This window comes from Centropristis striata, chromosome 6 (genome assembly GCF_030273125.1).
Source record: "Centropristis striata isolate RG_2023a ecotype Rhode Island chromosome 6, C.striata_1.0, whole genome shotgun sequence".
Taxonomy (NCBI): Eukaryota; Metazoa; Chordata; class Actinopteri; order Perciformes; family Serranidae; genus Centropristis; species Centropristis striata.
Genome location: NC_081522.1, coordinates 11,264,882 through 11,290,531, shown reverse-complemented (window position 1 = coordinate 11,290,531; position 25,650 = coordinate 11,264,882). Strand labels below are relative to the sequence as shown.

Below are 25,650 nucleotides of genomic sequence, written 5' to 3'. Positions count from 1 at the left end.
AAACACTCAAAGCATCTTCATTGGTCATGAATCCATAGTTAATGCAGTGTGTGTGTGTGTGTGTGTGTGTGTGTGTGTGTGTGTGTGTGTGGGAGTGGGAGTGCCTCGCCATAAGTTTTGCCGTCACTTGATTGCTGTGTGTCGTAGAGGGGGCTGTACAGTCTGCCTGCCATGTGGACGCTGCTGCTGCTGCTGCTGCTGCCGGCGCAACACAAACCATCCTCACACACTCCACAGCAGAGAGAGAGGAGGACGGTGAGCAGGAGGGAGGCGGTGCTGCACGGACAACTGCGTCCCACTACTAAAGCCAACATCTTTACATCGTCTCAGCACAGACTATAGACTTCTTCTTATCGCTCCCACTTTCACTTGATCTCAGCTTTTCTCATTCACGACGGAGGGGAGCTGCGCGAACATTAAAGGTGAGTTTTGGAAAGTGGTTCCCGGCTGTAGGGCAGTCTGTGTTTGAATTGACTTCAGTTCATCTGTTTTTGACGCTCAGACTATTTAAATCAAACTATTAAATTATTTAAAATGTTAATTTGCTGTTAACAATGAAAAAAGGTGACGTTGTAGGTAAATAGAAATATTTTAAGTGTATCTTTTAGTGCACGGATTGTATTAACTGGACATTAACATGTAACATTGCTGCTTAATAAGAGTCTGCTTTTATTCTGAAGGATTGGTCGAAAAATAGCCTAAAGAATAATTTTCATGGAACTTTATTAGAAATTGGGGTCTGTTCTCTGTGTTTCTATGTTTAGCATATTGAATACAATAATGAACTTAAAGGTCCCATTAAAGGGTTATTACAAAGCTATACTCGAGGCTGTTATTACTTTGACACATTCTCACATCTTCGTGTGTCTCTGCAGCTTCCAGGCCTCCAAGGATGGACTCCATACCTGCGGGACGAGACCCCAGCTCCTCGCCAAGCTCCAAACAAGAACTTTCCTACCCGGGCACCAAGAACCTGAAGCCCAACCAGGTGGGAGAGACGGTGCTGTACGGAATACCGATCGTGTCTTTGGTGATAGATGGTCAGGAGAGACTTTGCCTTGCACAAATATCCAACACGCTGTTAAAGACTTACAGCTATAACGAGATACACAACCGGCGCGTGGCGCTGGGGATCACCTGCGTCCAGTGCACCCCTGTCCAGCTGGAGATCCTGCGGAGAGCCGGTGCCATGCCCATCTCCTCCAGGCGCTGCGGGATGATCACGAAGCGCGAGGCCGAGAGACTCTGTAAGTCCTTCCTGGGAGCTCACGCGCCTCCTAAACTTCCAGAAAATTTTGCCTTTGATGTTTCCCACGAATGCGCGTGGGGAAGTCGAGGCAACTTCATCCCGGCCAGATACAACAGCTCCAGGGCCAAGTGCATCAAGTGCTCCTACTGCAACATGTATTTTTCTCCTAATAAATTTATATTTCACTCGCATCGCACACCAGAGTCCAAGTACACACAGCCAGATGCAGCTAACTTTAATTCTTGGAGGCGGCATCTGAAATTATCAGATAAAGGGTCTTCCACAGATATACTGCACGCGTGGGAAGACGTGAAGGCCATGTTCAATGGGGGGAGTCGTAAGAGGACGCTGCCAGGCAGCGGGTCAGAGTCCAGCTCTTTAAAATCTAATGGACACAGCCGTCCCCGAGAGTCACCCGAGATACCTCCAAAGATCCTGAGCTGCGAGGACAACCGGGGCGGCATGGCGAGCACGCGCAGCTACCCGGTGATCCCCGTGCCCAGTAAAGGCTTCGGGATGCTGCAGAAGATCCCCCCGCCGCTCTTCCCTCATCCGTACGGCTTCCCAGCTTTCGGCCTGTGCCAGAAGAAAGACGAGGGCATGCTGGGAGAGCAGAGCAAGGCGGGCCTTCCCGGCGTCCTGTGGCCCGGTACCAAGGACAGCGCCTACCACTCCTTCCCCATGTTCTGGCCCGCGGCGGGCGCGCTGCCCATGCCCCCCTACCCCCAGAGTCAGCACAAACCCCCGCCCGAGCTGCTGTGTCCTCCGAGACAGACTGACATGGACATATCCGAGCACAGCGACCGGAGCACCAACACGTCCAAAGACAGCATGGTGGAAAACGAGCGGTGCTCGAGCACTCAGTCCACGCGCAATGAAGACGACAAGTCCGGGGACGAGGCGAGGCCGCTGGAGGGAATGACCCTGGCGCCCCGGAAGATCAGCTACGTGTCCGCGTTCAGACCCGTTATCAAAGACGCAGACTGCATCGCCAAGCTGTACGGCAACAGGGGCGCTTATAACGGCTGTCGCACCGGCTATTTATCGCCCGATTTTTTAAGTGAGAGCTCGAGCTACCGGTCCATGTCCCCCTGCGTGGACAGCGAGGGTGAGCCGGACGTGGATGTGGAGACAAATAAAACACCAGAGGAGGAGGAGGACTCCCGGCCTCTGTCCTCGGTGTGTCCTCGGACTCCTCCCGGCTTGGCTCACAGTGTCTCACCGGCCGACTTGGACTCCAAGAGCCTGCAGGAGAGCAGTGAGTCCCAGAAACTGAGTCTGCACGTGGCCCAGTCCTCTGACAGAGACCTGCAGAACAAGCTGCTGTCAGACAGCCACATAGCTGCGTCTTTCACCGAAGTGAGTGACTCATAAAAACACTGGCCATAAATACAAGCTGCAATATTTTTCTCAAGTGTTCTGCAAGTGGGGTTCTTTCTTTGGCTTTGTGTGTATTTCTTAAATAGATCAATCTGTGTGTTTTTGTGTCTGTCAGCATCAAACAGCATGTCCACAACATTTTGGGGGAAAAACCATAAATAAAACCTTTTAATAAAAAATATATACATTTCAACTTGAAGTATATTTTCAATTATTAATTGTAGATTTTAATTAAATTATTTTAAATAGTCGTATGTAATTTTAAAAGAGGTGGTGATTGTGTCTTCTTTAGGTGTACACACCGGAGAGGAGTGAGGTGCAACAAAGGAGCAGTCCGTATCAGTTCAGACCTGCGAATTACCAGACTGGAGTTCTTACAACAAATGGTTAGACTTTTTTTTCTTTTTCTTTTTTTTTTTGTAAAACTATTTCGCTGTTAAAAAAAAAGAAAGAAATGAAAAGGAGGTAAATATTCCATCGATTTATTTTCCCTTAAGATGAGAGCGCAAGTAAAGAAGAGCCGTCTTCAACAGTGGAGGAGGTCGAAACGAAATCTTTTAATGAACAAAGCAGCGAGGACAACCAGCGAGAGCCGGACGAGGGTAAGTTAAACCGAGGTCAGAGAAAAGGATTTTCTCTGCTGTAAACTACATTTTAAGCGGTACAAGTCTACTTTTTTAAAAAAGCAGATAGAGGATTATAATTTATTTCCTGTGTATTCAGGCGAGGACGCACCAGCCAGACCTCTGCCAACACAAAGAGCCATACAAAGTCTGGCAAAAGGTAGGACCATGTCTTACTGTTAGATAAAATGATTGACAGATAGCAAACCTCTTAAAAACATTATTATTATTATTATTATTTAATAAACCTATAAAAACATATAATAATATACGTTTTAGTTAACAAGATATTATTATTATTATTATCATTATTTATAATTAATAAACCTAAAAACTATATAATAATAATGTACTTTTTATTGAATAAAAAAATATATTTTATTATTTTATTTTCTATTTTTGCCTTTCGCATTGGTCCCAAAAAATGAAAAAAGGAATTTAAAAATAATTTGTTTTTTACTGCAGGCCCAGAAAGAGCTGTTCTGAATACTCAGTGTAAATAATGATAGTGTCCCCATCACTGTCATTAAAAATAGAAATGTGTCCTAAAAGGAAGATGATACATAAGCTTACTGTACCTGTCCTCCTCCAACATCTTCTATTTCTGTCTGCTTTTTAGAGGAACTACAGAAGCAGCTGTTAGAGCAAGTTGAGCTGAGGAAAAAGCTGGAACGTGAATTTCAAAACTTAAAAGGTAAGCTAAATTGTGCAACAGTGCATTTAAAAAAAACAATTTTAGCTTGTATCACCACAGCAGTGATTTAACTGACAGAGACTATTAAGTCCTCCTGCTGCATGTTAAGAGTTGCTATGCTGTCATGTTTGTGATTCAGGCCAAAACATGAACTTCTGCCATGTCATGACCAAATCCACCTCCACAGTGGGGTGCATGTGCTCCTCTCTGCACAGCAAAAATGTGTTAAAGGGTACCATTCTTCCAGAAATGCTAAGTGGTTCAGGGGCACACTCGGCCTGAGAAGAGATGCTTTCAAAACCCATTTTAACAATGAGTGGGGGGGATTTGATTTTAAATCTCTGTCCAAAGACATCAATGCATCCTTAAAAATAGCTCTCTGTTGGGAAGAAAGCACACATATATTGGGGCTTAATTTAGTCGGCAGAAAAAATACAGTGAGTACAAATAACTTCTAACAAAGTTAGACATACAGAAATGTAAAAAAAAAAATGTTAACACACAAAAAACATAATTATGTAAAGGCTGAGGGAAATGTCATTTTAACTCAATTTAAATATCAGAATTGATATAAAGCTGTTTTAAATATCAATGTAGCGAAAAATATGAAAAAAAACCTCTGCATTTGAATATATGGGATTTTACTTGAACTGGTGAAATCTGAAATCTGAAATCTTAATATAAAAACTGTAACCACATCCAGAAGAAGAGACTGGCGTGCTTCATGTGAAGCTCAGGTGAATTGCAGGACAAATCACCACTCACACTCTCACTGCTGCAGGATTTTAACTGACTGTAACTCCTTAACACTTTCTCTCCAAAATGCTTGAAAACATCTCCCCCACACGATACTTTTAAAACTCTGTTTTGCTAGAAAGCTATTTGAGAGTCTAATTAAAATGAAAAATGGATTCACTGCATAGAGCCGCTCTGTAAGATCAATGGGGGAAAAACAACAATGAACAATATAGCTTAAAGATCTCTGGTTTGTAAAAATGTATTTAATTTTGCAAATCTGAGATCTATATAAAAAAAAGTAAAATAAGGGACTCTATCATGTTGTACAAAAGTTTTTTTTTTTAAATGGTTAAATTACTAGACCTGCGCATATAATCCAGATCAGTCTTTATTAGTTTTGGGTATAATTAAACATTATATACCTAAGTCATAGACAATAAGATTCTGGTTATTTTAACAATTAAAAAGATCTCAAATATGATATGTTGTGTGTTGTTTGAAATACACTACCTATATATATACAGCATCACGTCTGTAAGAAGTAAGAAGAAGGTCTTAGAAATGAATTCAGAACAATTAAATCAGTATTAATTGGGTTCAATAAAAATCACATATTTAAGTGGTATTTTAGGGTTTTTAAAAACACAATCTAGTGAAAAGACAGCACAACTGGCTTATCTTCTTAGACACTTGGTGCAAAAGCCTCTGTTCTACATTTATTCTACTTTAATACACTCCTTATTGCCATCAAGGTGGCATGTTTTAGGATCAAATCTCATCTCAATCTGCAAACAAGAGACAATTGCATGTCCACTACAACATCAGCTGAACATAATAGATTTTCCCAGGTGGTTTATTTTAAATCAAAAGGAATATTTCTCTAAAGAGTGTACAATAACATATTCCTTTAACACTTTATAATTTCAACTGTCAATACTGCATTCATCCACATTATGAAACCCAGCAGTGACATTTATAATATAATATAATATAATATAATATAATATAATATAATATAATATAATTACTACTATAAGCCTAATTAATTTACATAATTAAAAAAATTCCAATATACCATTTCCAATATAAAACCTGATTTTAAGCATTTACACACCATAGTAATGAAATGATGTTTGCCACGATAAGGAGCCAGGACGATGTCGATACCTGGTTTGGCGCTTTATCTTGAGAACAGCGCCCTCTAGAGGCCGGTCAATCTTTCGACTGGAGAACTTAAATGCATTTAAGTGTTATCAATCGCCTAAAAGAATAATTTCAGGATTACTTCCTCTAACTAACCTCATATCATTTTTGTTGATTCTTTTTACTGTTCGCATATTTTATATTTTATTTTAGGGCGTGAAACTGGCTCTTTTATCGCTGGTGTGTTTGTGATTTAAAAAAAAAAAAATGTTTTATCGATGCATGTGGTGTTGTTGTTTTTTAAATGGAGACACATCACTGACTCAGATCCATGTCTGCTATTTGTTCCTCAGATAATTTCCAGGATCAAATGAAAAGGGAACTTTCCTACAGGGAGGAGATGGTTCAGCAGCTGCACATCGTCAGAGGTGAGAGAAATAAAGCAGAGGGAGCGGATTCCCACTTTTACTGTGGCATGTTTGCCGACGTGATTGATGTGCCAATAAGCTCAGAATGCTCTGTGTGTACAGGATATCAAGGATGTGCGTGGGCTGTCTGTAGGCTTTCATTTACTGTTTTGACACGCAAAATACACACCTATCACTTTTACTTCCTGACTTTTCTCACAATTTACTTCTGATAAATGTATTAATCCCAACATATTTATACATAGACTCAAAACTTTTTGCAAATCATGAATAAACAATATTTTATTTCCTTTATTTAAATTGATTATCATGGACTCCGTGCGCATTTTACGTGAGTCTTTGCGTCATGGTTATAAGGTCTCGACGCTTTATGCAGCAAGTTGGACGAAGAAAAAAAAAAGTCATAGGCTATTCAGCAGAAGTTACAAAGTTATTGTCATGAAATTAGGTGGAATAGCAGCCAGGTGGTGTACAAATTATATTTTTGCACGCAGAGGTTAAAATAGGCCTAAGTCAATATAAATACTTTCGGAGCATGCCTTGAAATAATGGATGTTTTAGCTGTGTTTAAATCAGACATGCTTGATGCATCTATGTGTTGTACTTTGATATAATTTTCAATAAGGCCGTTATTACCCCCACACACTTGTGCATTATTGATCATTTCATCTCCTTCTTCATAGAAGCTCACGACGCTTTACACCATTTTTCGTGCAAGATGCTGACTCCTCGCCACTGCAGCGGATCCTGCTCCTTCAAACCTCCTCTACTGCCACCGTGAATCAGATTACTACACATTTATATGACAAAGAAAACAAAGGACACATTTATCCAACAGCTTCATGGAAAAATCTCTGAGGAATCTAGTTGAAAAAATTGTTGTAATTATTTGTAAAATTTAAAAAATGTGTATCTTCACCCTCAATATTTATGTAACCATCTTGCATACAGTGTAATTTGTTTTACTGAAATGATACCATTGATGATATTTATTATTTGTGGCAAAGTGCAATGACAATGTATGTATCTTGTAATAGTTATAGGTTGTTATTTCGGTTCTTCTGTTGTCAATAATAGCAGATTTGACTAGCCAATTCATTGTTCCTTATCCTCTCAGTATTGTAAATTAGCCTACTACTTTTGTTCTTCGCAGGCCAATAGCTTCATTTGGATGTAATGCACTTTAAACAAATGATGGAAATTACCATAAAAAACCTTGTGCATTGAAATAGGCCTACAATATAATGAGTTGTAGTGGTCAAACCATGCCTATTTGTTTCTGAAGACTCACAAAACAGAAGTTAGTAGGCTAAATTAGAACACCCCTGTAAGTAGCGACATATTCTATTAAGAGTGGCCTATTTGTTCATGTAATATTTGTTTCCATCGCTAATGAATAAATCATTTTATTAAAAGAAATGTGGATTCTTGCCTTCCGTGTTTACCTATAGCCAATTAGCCGTCAGAACACTAATTCATTTTACTAGGCTAATTTACGTTAGGAGAAACAGCAAATTTTCTCTGCCTTTGAATTTTTGAGCAACTTTCACCTCAGTGTGTTCAATTACTGACACGATCTGTTGAAGGCCTAGGTTTGATTTACAAAGACAAAAAAGAGATTTAAGATTTCTAGTCTGCAATATCAGAAAATTAAATGCGACTAATAATAATAATTGTCTCTGTAAAGAATTTATTTTATGAACTGATTAATTGCTTGGACTGTAGAAGACATAAATGGTGGTAAGCAGTCCAACCCAAGTTCATAGATCCCGTGGTGACAACTTCAAGTAATATTTAAGACTGACCAACAGTCAAAAACACAAATAGATTACATTTAATATTAATTAATATTCAGTGTAATATTTTTTTTTAAAGAGTGCCAATTCATCACATTTATGGAACAAGTAAATGTTTGCCATATTTTCTTGGTAAATTTCGCAAATGATTGATTGATTATCAAAATAGTTAGAAATGTATGCGACAATCAGCTAATCAAAACATTGATTAATCATTGTATCCCGAGATAAGGTAGTCAAATTTAAAAAATAATTAACACGATTTTAGCTTACCTAACCAGTCCATGTTATTTTTTGTGTCTCTATACAACCAGAACAAAATTCCGCAATTGAAATACTCGTAGGCACATAAAGTAGCTAGTGTGGGGTTTCTGTGCAGCGGCAGCGCCCCCTGCTGTCTGCGGCTCAGAAGCGACACAATTTTGAATCTGCTCTGTCCCCTGAGGTTGGCTGTTGCGCATGCGCACCTAATGTAACAAGATGGCGGAGAGTGCGGAACTGAAGGTAAAGCGAGCCCCTACATTAGCTTGACAAATAGACGTTTCACACAGTGAGATTTGAATTACAAAGCATAGCATCATTTTTACTTGACAGTAGACACCCGATGGATGTTGTTATCAAAGCATATAATACCATAACAGCAGAGCAGCCGAGGCCAGATACACTGTTAGCTGGCTGGCTAGCTCGCTAGCATTAGCTTTGTTATTGTTGCCGACGTTCCGTTAGGCTGCCTCTGCTGTGCGGTTCACCTGCACATAAGGCCAGATATCGCTTTTTGTACAGTATAAAAGATACATTCATGTCAACGCTTTGTACCCAGTGGTACTGTAGTGTGAGCGACCTGACATTGTCAGCAGTTCACCCGGTGAACCACAGAGTCTGTTTAAAGTTGGGCTCTGTCTATTCCCTGGAAGACGAGCGCCGATTAGCTTCCACTAGCGTTATTTCTGATTTGCTGTGACGTTAATCCACGAAATATAGTCACTATCCACAGTCTAGATAGCTGTAATGTAACTCATGATGGCGATTGTTGTTCAAACACGCGAGATAAAGTTAACACTGTAACATTAAGTTTTGTTTCAGTCAGATTACACCGGTTTCATACAGACGCTGTTAGCTAGTGTATGCTAAATGTACGCTGTCTCCCTCCACTTATCCTCTCCTACTATTGGTAATTCATTATTCATTCACAGGAATTAATCATTGTGAAGCGGGTTTGTCTTAAAATGCTCCGTTTCCAAACAAATCTCTGCACTGTTGACACTCCTCCTTCGCCTCACATTAGCCGCATTACCCCCTGTAGCCATTAACATATTGTCACAGTGCAGCGTATTTATTGGTCATATCTGAATGTGTCTATGTTATATCTGATGATATGCAACACCACGTTGTAACAGCCTAGATACCAAGCAGTTCAAGCTGCAGCCCAGATTGTTTTCAGTTAAAATTGAGTGCTTGTTGAGTTTGTCAATTAACACGCAGATTACCTTATTGTTTAAGTAGATTGTTAGTTACATTTGCATATGCTCTTGATAATTGCGGGTTGTCTTTTTTTATTTTCAACATAATGTTTCTTATTTGTGTGTGTGTTTAAACAGAGATTCACAAGAGATTACTAAACTATAATATACAGGTGGGCATAAGAACACGAGTACCTGTACAATATCATTTAAAATAATATGATGGAAACAATAACTCCTTTTTTGTTTGTTTTCGTTGTTTCTGTGTCTTAGAGGTATTGATGTAATTATATGGTTAACAAGGTTTGTGGTGTTGCTTTAATTCACTATCAGACAATAGGATGTGTTTTGTTGAGAATTAAAAAAAACCTTGTGTCACTAGCTTGCATTTTGTTGATCTTTATGTCATTTTAACAATCTCCTACAACAAATTAACAGAACCACCATATAGTATAATACAGTCAAGACAACATCACAAACTACTTTCTCGAAAATAGAACTAACACTTCTCCAGCACTGTCTAAAGAAAAGGTTTCTGGTGTATCAGATTAAATTATTTTGTACAGATACATATATTGTTATTATGTCCACACCCTGTAGAATATTACTCATAGAGTGTGCAGCTATTTAACAGATAAAAAAGTAGATTAGGTTTAATTTATGTGTAGTCTCTGCTTCTAGCCATAGGGCAAACTCTGCCAAAGTCATCTTAGATTTGTTGTGTTTGTTAAATATACTGTATAATGAAGCTCTCAGTGTGTCACCTTAATTGAGATCCTAGGCAGACAAAGGATAAAGACATTATATGAATCTTCCTGCTACAAGCATGTCTCAAAAATGAAACATTGACAGGTGTTTTTGTATACTGACTCAGACATGCTTTATCAATAACAGCCTCAATGATAAAGTCTGAAGTCATATGAGAAATTCTTTCTTTACATCAGAATAGGAAAATAGTTTTTCCAGGGTGCAATAATGGACTGTTTTCCCACTCTTCACTTTTCACCAGCAAATGGTTATGAGCCTTCGAGTTTCGGAGCTCCAGGTGTTGTTGGGATATGCAGGACGGAATAAGCACGGACGCAAACACGAACTTTTGACCAAAGCTCTCCACCTACTCAAGGCTGGTTGCAGTCCCGCAGTACAGATGAAGATCAAAGAGCTCTACCGACGGCGCTTTCCAACCAAAATGGTTTCGCCGGTGGACCTTGCTCTGCCCGGTGTCCATTCTGCCTCCAGCCTGCCCGCTGGGCTCGCCCAGCTGGGATTTGACAGCCACGGTTCCCCATCGCCTCTGCTGCCTGTTTCTTTACTTGGGCCTAAGCATGAGCTGAGTCTGCCTCACCTCCCCTCCGCCCTGCACCCTGTACACCCTGATGTTAAGCTCCAGAGATTGCCATTCTACGATGTTCTGGATGAGCTCATTAAGCCAACCAGTCTGGGTGAGTCCTCCACTTCCTGCTCAGCCTTGTGTGTAGTTATAACACTTCTTCCTAGTCTACATGCTGACGGACGATTGTGACCACGGATATTTGAATCTCGACTTGTCAAAACTATACTCCAAACCATGCTAATTTCAATACGACTTTGCATTAATGCCTACTGATTTCTGTAGGTTTCCCCTCTCACTGTCATGTTCTGTTCCTTTTTTTTGTAGCCTCAGACAACAGTCAACGCTTCCAGGAAGCATGTTACGCCTTTGCATTAACACCACAGCAAGTTCAACAGATCAGCAGCTCCATGTAAGTGAGAAACTCTAAGTGAGATACTGTGAAATGAGAAACTACTGCTTAGCTTGTTACTACCAGTGCATTTTACAATGTACTGTTTACATGATGTAGAAACCAGGTCTGACACAGTAAATAACCAGAGTTAACTAAGTTATTATTAAATAGTGTATTAAACTTTTTACCAGCCTGATCTGACTTCTCTTCTCATTCTTTAGGGACATATCTGGGAACAAATGTGACTTTGCTGTACAAGTCCAGTTAAGGTTTGTCTTCCATTTTCTTCAGAGCATAGCTTTTTTCTCTTTTAACCAAGAAGTTATTTGTATTAAGTCAATAGTGGTTCTGTTTTTAGCTGGTCTCAGTTTTGAAGCAACCAGAAGTAGAGGCCCGACGTCTGTATGAGACGAGTTGGGAATGAGAGTCTCGTGTTCATACTACGAACCATAGATTTGCTTTGAAAGTCGTGTAAAGCATCTTTAAATTCTCACTGTATGGATAAATGGTGTCCTTTAAGAAGTGCTCTCCTATATCATAGATGGAGGTGGCTGTACTTGACACAACTGAAATGGTAAAATAAGCAAGCAAGCCAACCTTTTTGTGAAAGTGGCAAGTTTAAAGAAACAAATAGCTTTTGACATTCATCCCTCAACATTTGAGCTTACGGCTTTTATCATTTATTTTCTCCATTTTCAGATTTTGTTTATCAGAGACAAGCTGTCCCCAGGAGGATCATTTCCCCCCTAATCTGTGTGTGAAGGTGAATGGCAAACCCTGTAATCTCCCGGTGAGTCCAGACAGTTACTTTGTTATCAGTCTATCTTATCATATTTGTTATGCATCTCCACCAGTTACTGAAAAAACAAGGTCACTGATGTTTGATGTTTATTCTGCAGGGATATCTTCCTCCAACCAAAAATGGAGTTGAACCAAAAAGACCCAGTCGCCCCATCAACATAACCTCTCTTGTTCGACTGTCCACAACAGTCCCCAACACAATTGTGGTGTCATGGACCTCAGAAATTGGGAGGGTAAGAAGATTCAGGCAAAGCTTTAGGAATGTGCACTTCAGCCCATTAGAGAGGATATTAGTCACCTCAGGGTGGCGTGTGTGCTCATTACTTTTATCTTCCTTTTGTCAGAGTTTTTCCATGGCTGTTTATCTGGTGAGACAGCAGTCATCTGCGGTGTTGTTGCAAAGACTAAGGGCCAAAGGAATTAGGAACCCTGACCACTCAAGAGCTCTGAGTAAGTTGCCTCTTTTGTATTAAAAACATGAGAATATGTGTTGCCGCTACATCTGAAGAGAGCAGGAAATGGAAAAGTTGATCACATAAATTAACTCCTTTTATACAGTAACTCCTGTGGATTTTTGTGGTCTGTTTGACCGCATAATCATAACAACTCGCATCTGCAGTGTTTCTTAAAGATTCCATGAAAAGCTCCTTTATGCGCATTTTTTTCCCCACTGCAGTTTTGATGTGCACATAGAACTTAATTATCCTCTGTGATATTTTTGTATGATGTGGAGTAATTCCAGTGTTTTCTTCTGTTTGTGTTGATCAAGGATGAATTTTGAGGGACTTAGGTTAAACAATCTTAATTCTTATATTAAATATTTCTGTTTTTTTCTTTTTCTTTCTCACAGTCAAAGAGAAATTAACAGCAGATCCAGAGAGTGAGATCGCCACCACCAGTCTACGAGTCTCTCTCCTGTGTCCTGTAAATACTCTACTATACTGTTTATTAAAAACAAAAGCCTGTGTTATTATAGTTAATTGTGACTAGTATACCTAGAAGTCTGTATAATACCCGTAGAACCAGTTAGTCACTTAGCCTATTAATAGATCAACATAAAATTATTTTTTTTCAAGTTGCCAATAAAAGTTCCCACACGGTATACTAAAATTAGAACACTTGCCTTGTACCACAACATTATGTCATTATAAAACCAAAGGGTGCAGTATTTATGGTAGTTCTCGGAAGTGACATTGATTGTTTATCTTTTGTTGTTTTTGTTTTAAAGCTTGGGAAGATGAGGCTGACTATCCCTTGCAGAGCGTTAACATGTTCCCACCTCCAGTGTTTCGATGCTACACTTTACATCCAAATGAATGAGAAGAAGCCGACATGGGTGTGTCCGGTCTGTGACAAAAAGGCTCCATATGAGCACCTCATTATTGATGGGTGAGCACAACATGTTACACAACACATTCCTGGGAGATTATTCACTAACAGGATGATTGTGAAATTTTTGTTTTTTTCTTTATTCAACCAATGTCTTTTGTTGGGGAGACTTGATCAAGACAATATAAATAAAATCACAAAATTGCAGACAGAAAATACAGAAGACAAATAACAAGGAACAAAAAAAATCAATCATGATATTGAATTGCTTTAATATACCTTTGTGCATCATATTTCATTGAATCATTTGTGCCTGAAGTTGCCACCAAAACAGCCTGTTTTCAAAGTGCTAGTTGGTCTGAATGGCAGGATATACATTTCAGCTTTAAAAGTTTTACTAAATCTTATGTGATTGAGGTTTAAATGTTGGTGAAGTATTGAAATGGTGTGCTGTTTTCACAGGTTATTCATGGAAATCTTGAATAGTTGTTCTGACTGTGATGAAATCCAATTCAAAGAAGATGGAAACTGGTCCCCCATGAGGTCGAAGAAAGAGGTGCAGGAGGTGTCAGCTTCGTACAATGGTGTAGACAGCGGTATGTCGCTCTTACATTTCAGATTTGTTCTCTCTCATTCACTCAGATCTGTAAGCACAATGTGAGTAAACTGTTCCTTTGTAGATTCGTCGCGGACAGACCCGCATGAGCAGAAACGTGGATCGTCTAATGACAACAGCAAGAAAGTTGATGTGATTGACCTGACACTGGATAGCTCCTCAGAGGACGAGCTAGACGATGAGCCGCCTCCTAAGCGGGCCTGTCCCTCGCTGTCACCTGTCTCTCCACCTCCAAACAAAGGGTGAGTCCACAGACCACAAACAGGACGTTACATCACCATAAACAGATGTATTTTTGGGATCTTTGTGCGCAGTTCTGTCATGTTACTTGTTTTGTCTGTAACTGGATGTGACGTTGTTTCCTCCCAGAGTACTGAACCTGCACAGCCAGTCCTCACCTGTGAGCAGAGCTCCCAGCATGCCCCCTGTGGAGACCAGCTACATTCCTCCCCCTCCACCTCTTATCCAGGACTACCGCCACTATTATCACACAACCAGTGACCTGCCAGGTACACCCGTCATTTATAGCCATAAATAATAGGTTTAGATTTTGGTTAAGTCTGCTTTAATACACTAATCACATACCCATATGTATGTGGAAAATGTTAATGATCACAGTTATCAGTTGTTCTGTCTGTATGGATCATGAAGCAATATGTCTTCCGAAGCTTTTTGCTTCCTGAGATGTTGTGAAGGAATACGTCCTGATAGTCGTGTGCAGACTTGTTGCTGGGGCAAAACCACAGCAGTTTACCTGATCACATGACTATCAAGATCAAGACATCCTCTTGATTGGACTAACTCAGTCTGCTCAAGCCTCATATTAGCTTAAGCTGAGATTTGGAAACATGACTGTGGAGTGTATAAGACAGACTTAACCAATTTTCAGCCGGACCAACTGTTTGTTGCTTATTAAATCAATCATCAGTGTATATTCAGAATGAAGTAAATGGACTGAGCCTTCTTTCTTTTCTTACAGATCTGAATTTCTTCTCCTTCCTCCAAGGCGACAATCCGGTATGTTGACTCAAACACCTGAACTTTGTCAGCATCATACTGCAGGATGTTTATTTTTGGTCGTTGTATTCATGGTAACTCTTCTCCGTCCTTTTAGCATTACAACATGGTGATGGCCGCCGCAGCAGCTGCATCAGCCTCAGCCTCAGAGGACCACGACTTGCTGCTCAACCGTTTCCTGCCCTACGGCTCCTCTCAGATGTTGCGGGAACAGCCAGGCACCCCTGGGAGCAGCACGCTGGTGGCCACCAATGGAGGCAGCAACAGTGGGAGCACCAGTAGTTTGGTGTCTTCCAGCAGTCTGCGAGACCGCGACAAAGACAGAGAGCGAGACAGGGACAGCCACACCATCTCAGGATTGTCGAGGTCCTCGGTGGAAGCCGCGGCAGCGGCGGCAGCCATTTATGGCTCCATATCTGACGTTATCTCTCTTGACTAGATCCTCACAGAACTGAAAGACAAGGGAGACCTCAAGAACAGGAGTTCTTTGTAAATAAGCAAGAGGAAGATGAAAGAATACAGTGCTATGTACAGAGAGGAAAATCTATTTTCAATTTTACTTATCATATGTATATAAACTTAGGACCCTTCTTGTCCGGTGAGTTACTTCAGTTGATATTTTTCTGTGAATACTGAAGACTTTTTCACACCTCTTCATGTGGTCCTTTGATTATATTGTACCTTTTGTACCTGGTTTTTACAGTTTTGTTTCGATATTCCATGTCAATGGCATTATTTCAGTATAATGTTATGTGCACAGAACCCAATGAGGTGACACCTTATGTAACATGATATTTAGAATATAAAGAAAATGGGCATTGTTATAGATGTACAAAAGGCAAGTCACAGCAAAACAGGTAAATGTGTAACACTTTCTTTATTTTCTAAATGGCATCATTTCTGTCAAATGTTTTGACAGCAGAAAGATCTGGACATTTTTGCCATCACTGTAGATTTTTCTGTAAGACATTCATGCTGTGGTCATTATTATCTTTATTTTTAAGGAATTATTTATGATGTAAGTTATGTTGGATGTATGCTGTTTTTTTAAAGAAGCATTCCTTATGCCTCTAGGAACTGTTGCCACTAGAATTGCAAAGCAAACGCTAGATCCTTCTGTTGTCATAACTGCACTCTTCACCTGTTGCAGGCAAATATGAACAATAGTGTATAGTTTAGACTGTACCAAAAATACATATAAATTGGGAGTAAGTCAGTATTTTAGGACCAGGCTTTTTCAATGTGTGAATGAATGGCACTAGTCCAGCAAGCAGCCTTCTTATTATGTATTTTATTCTAAAGTTCATCTGTTTTATTTAATACTACACTTAATAATATACACGGAAAACTACAACAAAGCGGCCGGTTGATATCTTTCTGGACCACTTGAGGTAATTCTGTAATTTGACATTTCATGATGTCTTTATGTTTGATTTTAGCACTTGCTTCTTTACATAAGGCTGTGTGGAGCAGTGAAGCATTCACAGTTGCAGGAAACACTTTGATAGTAGTTTTCGGCATTGCATGTCTCTGCGAATCACCAGAAAGCTCACCTGTTTGAGTGCTATGCCGTTCCTTAGTGAAGCCACAGGTTGCATAGCCTTTTTGTTAAGTGTATTTGCAACAGCCTATAAGAGAACTGTGATAGCTTAGTCTTTGAGTGTATCACAACATACATTTTGGCCCAGAAGTTAAAACCATTGAAGTTATTATGGACACATCCCCTCCCTTTATTTTTCTTGACTTGTGCGTACACAATTAGGATTATTTATTATCATATATATTTTCAGCATTTGTTTGATTTGTGGATATGCATTGCTGTCATTGTATGTGATATTTCTTTTGTAATTATATAATTAATGCTATTTAAAGATGTCATAGTTGCTTGACATGCATTGTAACATTTCCTGTTTGTTTTACTATCAGATGATGTCAATAACTCAATAGAGGCTTTGATCATTTTGAACTGCTACAAGGTCTACTGTGCTGTTTGATATTTGTAAGAATTAAACAGATATAAGAAAGTGCACCTTTGTAGTTGTTCCAAGGACAGTCTAGATTCAGCTGCATGTCTCCTGCCACAGCATGCAGTAAAAGTGTCTTCTAATCCAGTTTGTTTAGTCAGTTCAGTCAGTTAAATTGCAGCTTTTGTTATTTTATTTTTTCAATTAGACCACTTCTGTGTGAAAAAACAAACATTTTGAATTTAAAAAACAACAACAACTAATCAGAAATGGATTCAGCATCCTCAGTGACCTCCCAAACCAATATTGTCTCACTAAGCCAAACAATAGTTGAAAAATTATCTGTCAAGGTGATTATTTTAATGAATGATTATTGTGCAAATTGTCCAACATATACACGTTGGCACACAACAGTTTTTTTTAAATGCTGGGGACCCATATTGTGCATTTCTAATCTAAAAATGTTGGCAGTAGTTCAGGACAAATTGTCTTCTGTGAACTATGAATGTCGGTATCTATCCAGTAAATGTAGATGTTGAGATACTTAAATTTGGGGGGAATTAGCACTGGTCTTTTGAAATAGTATCGGCCGATATTTTGAGTTGAATTATCAGAATCAGATTTTATTCTTCCATCCATCCATTATATTATCTGGGACCGCTCATCTGATACAGGGACGGGGGGTTGGAGCCGATCCCTAATGACAGTGGGCGAAGGTGGGCCCTGGAAAGATCAACAGATCAGCATTCCTGCTGTTAAATTAAAATCCAAAAATTTGGCCCATTTTAAACTGCTGGAATCTTTGACACTGAAAATTGCTTTCACAGCCACGGGCCATGTGACACTGAGGAGGTGGCTCGACAGGTGTTGCATTCAGTCTTGAGATCGATTGTTTTGTGTCTTCAACTGAATTGACAGAGACCTTGATGTGGTGAGTGAGCATCCCCAACCAATGATTCAGGAAATGCTCTTTGTATTTCAGCTACAGCTCACAAAAAGCAAAGTCAAGAGAGAACATTATTTAATTCTGCTTGTTCAAATAAAATAAACTCCTGTTTGTGCTTTTTCCACTTGGCCTGTGTGCCACATGGAGTTTTTGCTGTATAAAATTATAATGGGCCTTTTAATGAAAGACATTTTGACAGAGTAGAAATATCCCAGGTGTAAATAATAAAAAAGAATGATGGTTGAATTCTATTTGGCTTTTTTAGTTTCAAGGTCTGTTTATTGTTCATGCTGATTCACTATCACGTTGTCAGGGCTTACTGGGACACTTTAATACAACAGAGCCATTGTTAATGTTATGAGTAACACCTGTGCTTTTCCTGTTATAACAAGTTAGCATGCCTGCTGGGAAAAAGGTCCCTCAATCAATAAATCATTACTTTTTTTTAAAGCTACTGTTAATCTTTTAAATTTGCAGGAGCTCCTGCTGCTGCACTGTAGGTGAAAACACATGAACGGAATAGCAAAAAGACACAATAGGAAATAGTGTAGAATCATTAATAGTCAAATTTAAAAATCTATAATTATCATTATTAATCCTCCGAATGCAAATTAAATCAGTTTATAGTACTATTTTGTGTATCAATGAATTAATTCATTTATTATAATTAGTTATAGAGCCATAATTATTAACTGTTTTGAATGTTTCTATAATTATTTGGGTGGCAGACTCTTGGTTGGCTCCACAACAAATTGCCTTTGCTCCTAATTGCAGCACACATTTTTGTGTTTCCACAGCAGCACAAAAGCACAGGTGTAACCAACGGCAACAATGATGGCTGGGTTTCATTTGGGTGTGTTAGTGAGCCAAACCAATATACGCAGTACTCAAGCCCAGCGCTGGCATGCCTAAGTGGAAGGCAGCCACCAGGGTCAGACAAAGAGAGAGGTGTGTATTTGAGGAAACCAAAGGAGGCCTTCAGCTCTTAATGTTTTGTGTGAAACACTATGCTGGGTTTGCAGTGTATATTTCAGGACAAATTGCACCTTAATTTGCAAATACTATTTTCTCCCCTTCATATAAAGGACCTGTGCATGAAGTAAATGCTGCATAGCAGACAAACAAACCCCACTGGGAGGAGGTCATATCCTCAGTATTGTTTCTCAAATAAATAAATACATTTTGAGGTAGCACTCCAAGTTCTCGTAAACTAAACACTCAATATATACTGAATATATTTTTGTCTGTTAATGCCTGTTTTCAGCCAACTAACTTAAATTAAAACAGGATGAAGGAGTAACCCATTCCTGCATATTTCTGGTAATAATTGAAGTTTTTGATGTTAAATTACAAATTTAAATGGTCAGAAACTGTTGATCAAAAGTTGAACAAATATTTTAACCAGATCAATTTACGCACAATTGCTGGCTAGAAACGTTTATTTAGGTGTAGAGTTGTTCTGGAGGAAATCTGTGTTATTTCTATTTCATTTAACATCACATTTCAGGCACACCTTTGGTCGCGGTGTTATTGCGTCATCTCGTTGGTAATGACGTCTATAGAGAGCGGCGCCGTTTCAGACTGGAATGGGAGCTAGCAATTTTTCCCATATTTTGATAGTTTAATCCGTGAATGGCGCCGAAACAGGACCCGAAACCTAAATTTCAAGAAGGTAACATCTTGCATTTTTTCACTTCCGATAGATTTGTGGTGTCGGTCAGAGCTGGAGCTGTCGAAAAGATCCGGAATCTTAGCTAGCTTTAGCAACTGCCGCCGCCGAACCGCTAGCGCTCATTGTTGTTACACAAAATCGTTTCTTGATGGTTTTTGTCGGCAGCGTTAGTTCACGTTATGCACAAAGTCTTTTCTTTTCTCAATAGTCTAACGTTACTTGTATCATACCGGTGAAGTCAAAATACAATGTCAGATTTCAGCGGTTTTGGCCCTCTGAAAGCAGGAGCTTCATTCCTGCAGTTAGCTGCCCATTGATTTCATCGTTAGCATACTAGCTGTAGCCGCTCACTGCTGCTCTTATAGTGTGTCAGGGTTTTCTGCAGCTCTCTTTAAATAACGTCACCCTGTTAAAATAATCGCCTAACTCATTTTTTTCAAGTTTTGCAGGAAACACAAAAAAAATCACCAAAAGTGTAACATATGACATTTATTGATAATTTCACTCAAAAAAGATGTAACAAAGGATGGCTATTGGCATAGTAATAACACTGTGTGTAGAAATAAATGACTTAGGCAATTTTTTGAACATGCCTTTGTGACTTAAGCAAGATATGATAACACTTAATTTTGAAAGTGTCTACATAAGAGTCACACAAGCCTGTCAGGAACATGACATGACAAGTAGCATGAGCATTAATGTTACTTCAAAGTGTCATTAATGTTCATGACACATCCCATGTCATGTTTATGACAGGCTTGTGTGACTCAAATGTAGACACCTTCAAAATTAAGTATTACCATATCTTGCATAAGTCACAAAGGCATGTTCAAAAAATTGCCCAAGTCACATTTTATTTTGACTTGGGCATAATAAATCAGCTTAAGTCACACACTTGACATATTCCATTATCTTAAAGGGGTAAAATCACATGATCTGATCAACTGAGGATGTAGGTGATTTTACCATAGGTGGCCGGCATCATGAGGAGATGATTTAGGCAAAAAAAAAACCATTTTGACAAAAAATTACTTAGGCGATTATTTTAACAGTGTGACGATATGCTAAGTGCATTGTGTATTAAAACTAGTGCTCATTGTTAATGTGGCGAATAAAAAAAATATATATATATATGTAAAAATGTTAATCAAGTTTCTCAGCAATACTTATTAAATGTTACACAGTATCTAATGTATTTAATGTTCTAATGTACATGTATAATAATAATAATAATTGTGACTGTCTCAAGTGAAACATATTAATTAACATAATGCAATGTGCTGCAATATCTCAAACTCCAGTCATTAGGTCTGTTTAGTAAAATATTAAACAGACCAATCTACTAAATAAAACGCTTGACCCAAATTAATTTAATGTAATCTGAGTCCCAGCATGTAGCGCTAAAACCTATTCTTAAACTTTGATGTGGTGATTGTTCTCTGCCATCAGAAAGGCAACGGTTTTACATGCTGATATTTAAAAATTAATAATTAAGGTGTAATTATTATTCTTGTTAGTATACAAGTAGTTTAGTCAGCTTTACAATTTCATCGTGTATTACCTGGATTGCTCTTATACTGATTTTAATTGACCGACACTCTGTTCAGGTGAAAGGGTGCTGTGTTTTCATGGGCCATTGCTCTACGAAGCTAAGGTAGGCTGCCTTAGTTAGCCTGTATCTCTGATCATGTGATCCTCCTCTGTGTCTCTGATGTAAACTTTTCTTTTTTGACAATAATTTATGTCTTTCTTTGCAGTGTGTTAAGATAAACATCAAGGACAAACAAATCAAATACTTTATTCATTACAGTGGTTGGAACAAGAAGTAAGTTTCAGTTAAAATACATCCAGTCTTTAAGAGTTGTACAGTACAGATTTCCAGTGTGCTTTATTTATTTATTTTTCTTCCAGCTGGGACGAATGGGTTCCTGAAAGCAGAGTGCTTAAGTATGTGGACAGTAATCTGCAGAAACAGAAAGAGCTTCAGAGGGCCAATCAGTGAGTCCATTTTCCTTTTTTTATGTAGTCTTTTCTACAGATGCCCCAATATAAGGTGTTAATATCAGGATTATTATCAGAGAAAATATCACAGTTTCCCAAATGTATTATACAATGGAATTGTTTAGGATTATTTGCTTAATCCATGTCCAAAAGTGAGGCCTATATCAGACTTAATAATTGTAGTATTTCTAATAAAGCTAATGAACTAAAATACTTATACTCAACAACTATATAGGGCTGGACCTGAATATTCTACTATTTAGATATTTGTTAATTTGTAAGGTATGGGGTCTCAGGTTGTGGATTTGGATATTTTTTATTTCTTATTTCTCAATACTGCAGATTAATATAATCCTTATTATTATTATTACTTCAGTCGTTGTCCTGAAAATATAATGACTTTAAAATTTATGGATATTCTTAAGTAATTGATAATGCCTTTCCTTTCTTTTTTCATGTAGAGACCATTATGTAGAAGGAAGAATGAGGGGTGCTGCGCCGAATAAGAAGATACCTCCTGCACCGCAGAAAAATGATGTGTGAGTTTAAGTCATCCGTTATTTACCTGCCACCTGCTGTAAATATCTCCAAACTGCTTCAGAGGTGTAATCATTTCTCTATTAATATAATAACACCTGTTCTTTTTTTAAAATCTTTTATAGGAAAACCAAAAAGAACAAACAAAAGAGTAAGTCTATCATTTTGCATATTTACATATTTGACAAACTAGCAATCAGCAGCTTTTTGCTTGTTGCTCAATGTTTTTCCATTGAGATTGCATTAGAAGCTTTAAATTATCAAGACAATGTATGAATAAGTCATAGCAGGGTGCACAACAGCTTTGATATGTATTCTTTAATGAATGAAGTAACAGTAAAGCTGCAACTATTTTAATAATCAAAGTAATTTTCATGCAAAAAAGGCAGAAAATACAGCCCCTGTAATATGAAAATTTTCTGCTTTTCTTTGTTTTATATTGTATAAAACTAAATATTAATATAGAACTGGCCTTGACATTTTTCACTATTTTCTCACTTTCGTTTAATTTTTTTAGACCAAATCATTAATTGGTTAATCAATCAAATAATTGGCAGATAAACTGATAATGAAAGTAATTGTTAGTTTCAGCCATTAATCACAGTTAAATACGTTTCTGTCCGATCAGCTCCTGGTGCAGGAGAAGGGACCAGTTCAGGAGGAGACCCGACCCACCCTCCAAGAAAGAAGAGGGCACGTGTTGACCCAACTGTTGAAAGTGTAAGTTCATAAATCTGCCATGTTTTTTTCTGTTTGGATTTTTGCCAATTCATGCTGCACTGAAGGAGAATAAAAAGTTTAATTCTGTAGTTGCGGCTGTACAGAAGAAAACTCGGATATATAAAACATTTCAATGTCAACATTGCGTTTATTGAATCTGTTCTTGTCTGCTCAGGAGGAGACCTTCATAAATCGAGTGGAGGTTAAAGTAAAAATCCCCGAAGAGCTGAAACCATGGCTTGTGGACGACTGGGACCTGATTACACGGCAAAAACAGGTTACTAACCTTAAAAATCTCACAGCATTTTATTTATTTATATCATGACATTGTAACATTTCCAAATTTATTTATCTGCATGTTTGTTTTTGTCCTTTCGTTTCATGTCTTCAGCTTTTCCACCTACCTGCCAAAAAGAATGTTGATGCAGTCCTTGAAGATTATGCAAACTACAAGAAATCAAGAGGAAACTCTGACAGCAAGTAAAAATACACATTTACTTGTCATTTTCTCTGATGGTTATTGTTTTCACACTTTTAAGGCTGTTGGAGCTCAAGCAGGAGGTGTAAAAACACGACTTGTTTGTTTGCTCCGTCTGTCATAGAGATATAACTTGTTTTTCCTCCACTGTCAGGGAGTTCGCTGTGAACGAGGTGGTTGCTGGTATCCGGGAATATTTCAGTGTCATGCTGGGGACACAGCTTCTCTACAAATTTGAGAGGCCGCAGTACGCAGATATCCTGGCCAACCACCCGGATACGTCTATGTCTCAGATCTACGGCGCCCCTCACCTACTCAGACTCTTTGGTAAAAGCACCTGCACAACATTACTCTGCTGCGGTATTTATTTATTACAGAGAAAAGCGGCTGCCAGTCAAAGTAGAATTAGCAAAACTATTCTTTACTCGGGTTTGATTACAACCTGCGACCCTTTGCTAAATCTTGCACACTTTTTCACACAATGTCACACCTATAATTTTGGTTCAGATCAAATGTAAAGGTCTAAAAGTCAGAACTAAACAAGGTTTATGTAAAAGCATCCTTAGATGCATGGCAAATATCGCTTTTAACACGTTTTCTCACTTTAAAATCCTTTAAAAAATGTGGGAAATGTGTGCATTGGTGTGCAATTCAAGCCATCATAACAGCATCCTAACTTGCTATTTTATTCTATTTTAAAGTGAAAAAACTCTTCTAAGCCACGTCAACTAGAACTACACAGAGATAACAGAGATAAGAACACAGCCTGCTTCCTTTTTGTGAATCTCACTATTCATCTGTATCTTAACACTATGACTCGCTTTTTGTGCGGTTTTAATCACTTGAATTACCTCTTCGAGCATCAGTAAAGTGGAACTTTTGAAGTATTTTCAATTTTCAATGAGAATGAGGTTAGAGGCCATGCAGTGGGTAAGAATCTGCCTTTGTTTGGTTTTCAAAGTGAGAATTGGAGCTATGCTGGCGTACACTCCCCTGGATGAGAAGAGCCTTGCACTGCTGCTCAGTTATCTACAAGACTTCCTCAAGTGAGTATTCACTAAACTGTTGTTAATAAAGCTCATATTGATCCATCTGCAGCACAAATTAATAAAATATAACTCCATTCCAGGTATCTTGTAAAGAACTCTGCGTCGCTCTTCAATGCAAGTGACTATGAAGTTGCCCCTCCAGAGTACCACCGCAAGGCAGTTTAAGTTTTATTTTAGGATCTGAAGCTGTGTTGGAGACGACATTCTTACCCCTCAAAAGGATGTGATTTCACAAAAAGCCTTTGGAGAATGGATTGTGCGAGGTCTGTTGATTTAATAAGGAAGAATCAGAACAAGATGTCACACTAATCCCTGGACAAATTAATTTCCTTTCATGTGGAAAGCTGCTGAGTACGCTCTTCCTGTATTGGTATGTTTTTGAGTACCACTTTTTAGTTTTTATGATACTTGTGTCGTCCAGTGGTTCACCAAGATCTTTTGAAAATCATGATTATTTTTTTTTGTTTTTTCTGTCTTGGTTCAGATGCTGGCTAAATTTGTCTTGTAGGCTGTCATCATTTTCTAATAAAAGTCTCATTTGCAACTGTCTGACTTTGATTTAAAGCTAATTCGAGATAGCTGGGTCATTGTACGATTTATTTTCCTTTTTCTTTTTTTTTTTTACATCAACAGGGATTAAATTTCTTATTATTAATGGCGTTTTCTTGTCTTACATTTTCTAATCTCTTGTTCATGAAAATGCTTAATACAGTAATGCACCAGAGTGGATTTAGAAAGAACATTTTGCCTGAAAAGCTAGATGTTTCATAGAGCAGCCATGTTTGGTCAGTAACTTCAAAAAAAGTAAGTTATTTGAACTGACACTCTGAAACTGCATAATAAAAGCTGCATTTATACATTAGGAATCACTCAAAGCAAAACTATCAATTATTTATCAATCATTTAAAACAACTGTTTTAAATGCTTATTGCATGCTTGATTTTGCAATTCTAATTTAATATGAAAAACAAGTATCAAAGAAATAGGCCAATCGAGTTGCATTGTTAAATGTTAAAATGTAATATTGCAATAAATGCTGGTTAAATATTTAAATCCAAATTATATGATTAACAACTGAACATTAATAATTCAATGATAATCCAGTCTACAAGTTAATAAAATCTAACAAATACATATGATCCCTTTCTTGAACCTTACTCAAATATTGTACCTGTCAAAAAAGATCAAAGAAGTGGAAAAACTGTTGACACCTAACAGTTCTATTTTAACACTTGATTATAAACCTGTCTATGGAGATTAAATTATTTTGTAGACTGCTTAAAGT

At 38.3% G+C, this 25,650-nt stretch overlaps 3 protein-coding genes across 3 annotated transcripts; all 3 read left to right on the top strand.

Annotated features, from left to right (window-relative positions):
- The first annotated feature begins 296 nt into the window (after nt 1–296).
- skor1b (SKI family transcriptional corepressor 1b) lies at nt 297–7,558 on the top strand. Its single transcript, XM_059335730.1, has 8 exons — nt 297–422; nt 876–2,608; nt 2,922–3,015; nt 3,127–3,231; nt 3,353–3,412; nt 3,872–3,946; nt 6,181–6,255; nt 6,939–7,558. The coding sequence occupies exons 2-8, from the start codon at nt 893–895 to the stop codon at nt 7,034–7,036; spliced, it is 2,223 nt and encodes a 740-aa protein (XP_059191713.1). The 5' UTR covers nt 297–422; nt 876–892; the 3' UTR covers nt 7,037–7,558.
- Nucleotides 7,559–8,504: 946 nt separating this feature from the next.
- On the top strand, nt 8,505–16,104 carry pias1b (protein inhibitor of activated STAT, 1b). Its single transcript, XM_059335892.1, has 14 exons — nt 8,505–8,555; nt 10,521–10,953; nt 11,169–11,253; nt 11,457–11,504; nt 11,935–12,025; nt 12,135–12,269; nt 12,381–12,486; nt 12,887–12,960; nt 13,265–13,425; nt 13,828–13,961; nt 14,046–14,223; nt 14,351–14,490; nt 14,961–14,998; nt 15,096–16,104. The coding sequence occupies exons 1-14, from the start codon at nt 8,532–8,534 to the stop codon at nt 15,435–15,437; spliced, it is 1,989 nt and encodes a 662-aa protein (XP_059191875.1). The 5' UTR covers nt 8,505–8,531; the 3' UTR covers nt 15,438–16,104.
- A 3,322-nt stretch (nt 16,105–19,426) lies between these two features.
- On the top strand, nt 19,427–25,020 carry morf4l1 (mortality factor 4 like 1). The gene is made up of 12 exons (XM_059335154.1): nt 19,427–19,580; nt 21,188–21,234; nt 21,338–21,405; nt 21,492–21,578; nt 22,043–22,120; nt 22,244–22,269; nt 22,747–22,838; nt 23,014–23,115; nt 23,230–23,318; nt 23,471–23,643; nt 24,278–24,362; nt 24,446–25,020. Exons 1-12 carry the CDS (start codon nt 19,541–19,543, stop codon nt 24,528–24,530), a joined length of 972 nt encoding a protein of 323 aa, XP_059191137.1. The 5' UTR covers nt 19,427–19,540; the 3' UTR covers nt 24,531–25,020.
- Nucleotides 25,021–25,650: the final 630 nt, after the last annotated feature.